The following is a 2,713-nucleotide window of genomic DNA, read 5'->3' as shown; positions in this document are numbered from 1 at the left end:
GATCCATCCCAAAATCCCACGGGTTTTTGGGTCTCTGATGATCCCTGGGGAATCCTGGGGGTCCAAGGGGGTCTGGGAGGGAAACTGAGGCACAGCCTGGATCCCGTGGATCCCATTGCTGATCCCATTGATCCCCTTATCGATCCCCTTATCGATCCCCTTATCGATCCCCTTATCGATCCCCTTATCGATCCCCTTATCGATCCCGTTATTGGTCCCGTTATCGATCCAGTTGTTGATCCCATTGTTGATCCAACTGATCCCATGGATCCCATCACGGATCCCATCGCTGATCCCGCTATTGATCCCATTACGGATCCCGTTATTGATCCCGTCTCTGATCCAGTCTTTGCTCTCGTTATTGATCCCATCACTGATCCTGTTATTGATCCCATTATCGATCCCATTGTTGATCCCATCACTGATCCTGTCACTGATCCCGTTATCGATCCCGTCAATGATCCCATTATTCCCCCACCCCCCGTTAACCCTTTCCCCGCTGCCCCAGGCGAGTACATCAAGACCTGGCGGCCCCGTTACTTCCTCCTCAAGAGCGACGGTTCCTTCGTCGGCTACAAGGAGCGGCCGGAGAGCTCCGAGCACGGCCTCCCCCCCCTCAACAACTTCTCCGTGGCCGGTGGGGGCTCGGGATGGGGGGGCTCTGACCCCCAGCCCGGCCCTTTTGCCCGATTTCCCCGGTTTTTTTTTGCTCAGAGTGCCAGCTGATGAGGACGGAGCGGCCGCGCCCCAACACCTTCGTCATCCGCTGCCTGCAGTGGACCACGGTCATCGAGAGGACGTTCCACGTGGACACGCCCCAGGAGCGGTGCGCGGGACCGGGCAGGGGGCTCGGGGGGAGGGAGCCCTGATCCCCCCGGGAGAGACCCCAAATTCCTTGAGGAGAGACCCCAGAACCCCCCGGGAGAGACCCCAAAGGGAGAGACCCCAAAGGGAGAGAGCCCAGATCCCCCCGGGAGAGACCCCAAAGGGAGAGACCCCAGAGGGAGAGACCCCAAATTCCTCTGGGAGAGACCCCAGATCCCCCCGGGAGGGACCCCAAATTCCTCTGGGAGAGACCCCAAAGGGAGAGACCCCAAAGGGAGAGACCCCAAAGGGAGAGACCCCAGATCCCCCCAGGAGAGACCCCAAATTCCTCTGAGAGAGACACCAGATCCCCCTGGGAGAGACCCCAAAGGGAGAGGTGGATCCCTCAGGTGGATCCCACCTGGGATCAGTGTCTGTGACCCCCTGGGATCCACTGGATCCCGTTTCCCGCAGCGAGGAGTGGATCCCAGTTTGGGTACCCGGTTTGGGGTCCCTGGTGATCCGCTGGATCCCGTTTCCCGCAGCGAGGAGCTGATCCCAGTTTGGGGCAGATCCCTTGGGCAGATCCCAGCCTGGGATCGGTGTCTGTGACCCCCTGGGATCCACTGGATCCCGTTTCCCGCAGCAAGGAGGGGATCCCAGTTTTGGGTGGATCCCTGCCTGGGATCGGTGTCTGTGACCCCCCCGGGGATCCACTGGATCCCTTTTCCCGCAGCGAGGAGTGGATCCCAGTTTGGGGCAGATCCCTTGGGCAGATCCCAGCCTGGGATCAGTTTTGTGATCCCAGAGATCCACTGGATCCAGTTTCCCACAGCGAGGAGCGGATCCCAGTTTGGGGTGGATCCCTCAGGTGGATCCCTGCTTGGGATCGGTGTCTGTGACCCCCTGGTGATCCACTGGATCCCGTTTCCCGCGGCGAGGAGCGGATCCCAGTTTTGGGTGGATCCCTGCCTGGGATCAGTGTCTGTGACCCCCGAGGATCCACTGGATCCCTTTTCCCGCGGCGAGGAGCAGATCCCCGTTGGGGGTGGATCCCTTGGGCAGATCCCAGCCTGGGATCAGTTTTGTGATCCCAGGGATCCACTGGATCCCTTTTCCCGCGGCGAGGAGCAGATCCCCGTTGGGGGTGGATCCCTTGGGCAGATCCCAGCCTGGGATCAGTTTTGTGATCCCAGGGATCCACTGGATCCCTTTTCCCGCGGCGAGGAGCAGATCCCCGTTGGGGGTGGATCCCTTGGGCAGATCCCAGCCTGGGATCAGTTTTGTGATCCCAGGGATCCACTGGATCCCCTTTTCCCACAGCGAGGAGTGGATCCCAGTTTGGGATCCCCGATGATCCACTGGATCCCGGTTTCCCACAGCGAGGAGTGGATCCTAGTTTCGGTTGGATCCCTCGGGCAGATCCCAGCCTGGGATCGGTGTCTGTGACCCCCGAGGATCCACTGGATCCCTTTTCCTGCAGCGAGGAGTGGATCCCAGATTGGTACCCCGGTTTGGGGTCCCTGGGGATCCACTGGATCCCTTTTCCCGCAGCGAGGAACGGATCCCAGTTTTGGGTGGATCCCTCGGGTGGATCCCAGCCTGGGATCGGTGTCTGTGATCCCCTGGGATCCACTGGATCCCTTTTCCCGCAGCGAGGAGTGGATCCAGGCCATCCAGGCCGTGGCCAACAGCCTCAAGAGCCGCGAGCCGGCCCCGGAGCCGCCGGAGCTGAGGGGATCCCCCGGGGACGGCGAGGACGCCGGGAGGGCCCGCAGCAAGGCCGTGAGCAACCCCGAAAACACCCCGAAAACCAGCCAAAATATCCGCCCAAAAACACCCTGAAATCCCTAAAAAAACACCCAAAAGTCCCTGAAAGAACACCCCAAAATCCCCCCAAAAACCACCC

The 2,713-nt window shown here is 60.8% G+C and overlaps 1 protein-coding gene across 1 annotated transcript; it reads left to right on the top strand.

The window, feature by feature from the left end:
- The first annotated feature begins 264 nt into the window (after nucleotides 1-264).
- LOC121354790 (RAC-beta serine/threonine-protein kinase-like) lies at nucleotides 265-2,664 on the top strand. The gene is made up of 3 exons (XM_041469650.1): nucleotides 265-637; nucleotides 715-826; nucleotides 2,460-2,664. Exons 1-3 carry the CDS (start codon nucleotides 265-267, stop codon nucleotides 2,647-2,649), a joined length of 675 nt encoding a protein of 224 aa, XP_041325584.1. The 3' UTR covers nucleotides 2,650-2,664.
- The last annotated feature ends 49 nt before the right edge of the window (nucleotides 2,665-2,713 follow it).

Source organism: Pyrgilauda ruficollis, unplaced genomic scaffold (genome assembly GCF_017590135.1).
Source record: "Pyrgilauda ruficollis isolate IOZ18807 unplaced genomic scaffold, ASM1759013v1 scaffold2399, whole genome shotgun sequence".
NCBI lineage: Eukaryota > Metazoa > Chordata > Aves > Passeriformes > Passeridae > Pyrgilauda > Pyrgilauda ruficollis.
The sequence above is the reverse complement of the archived record's forward strand: the minus strand, read 5'-3'. Positions and strand labels throughout refer to the sequence as shown.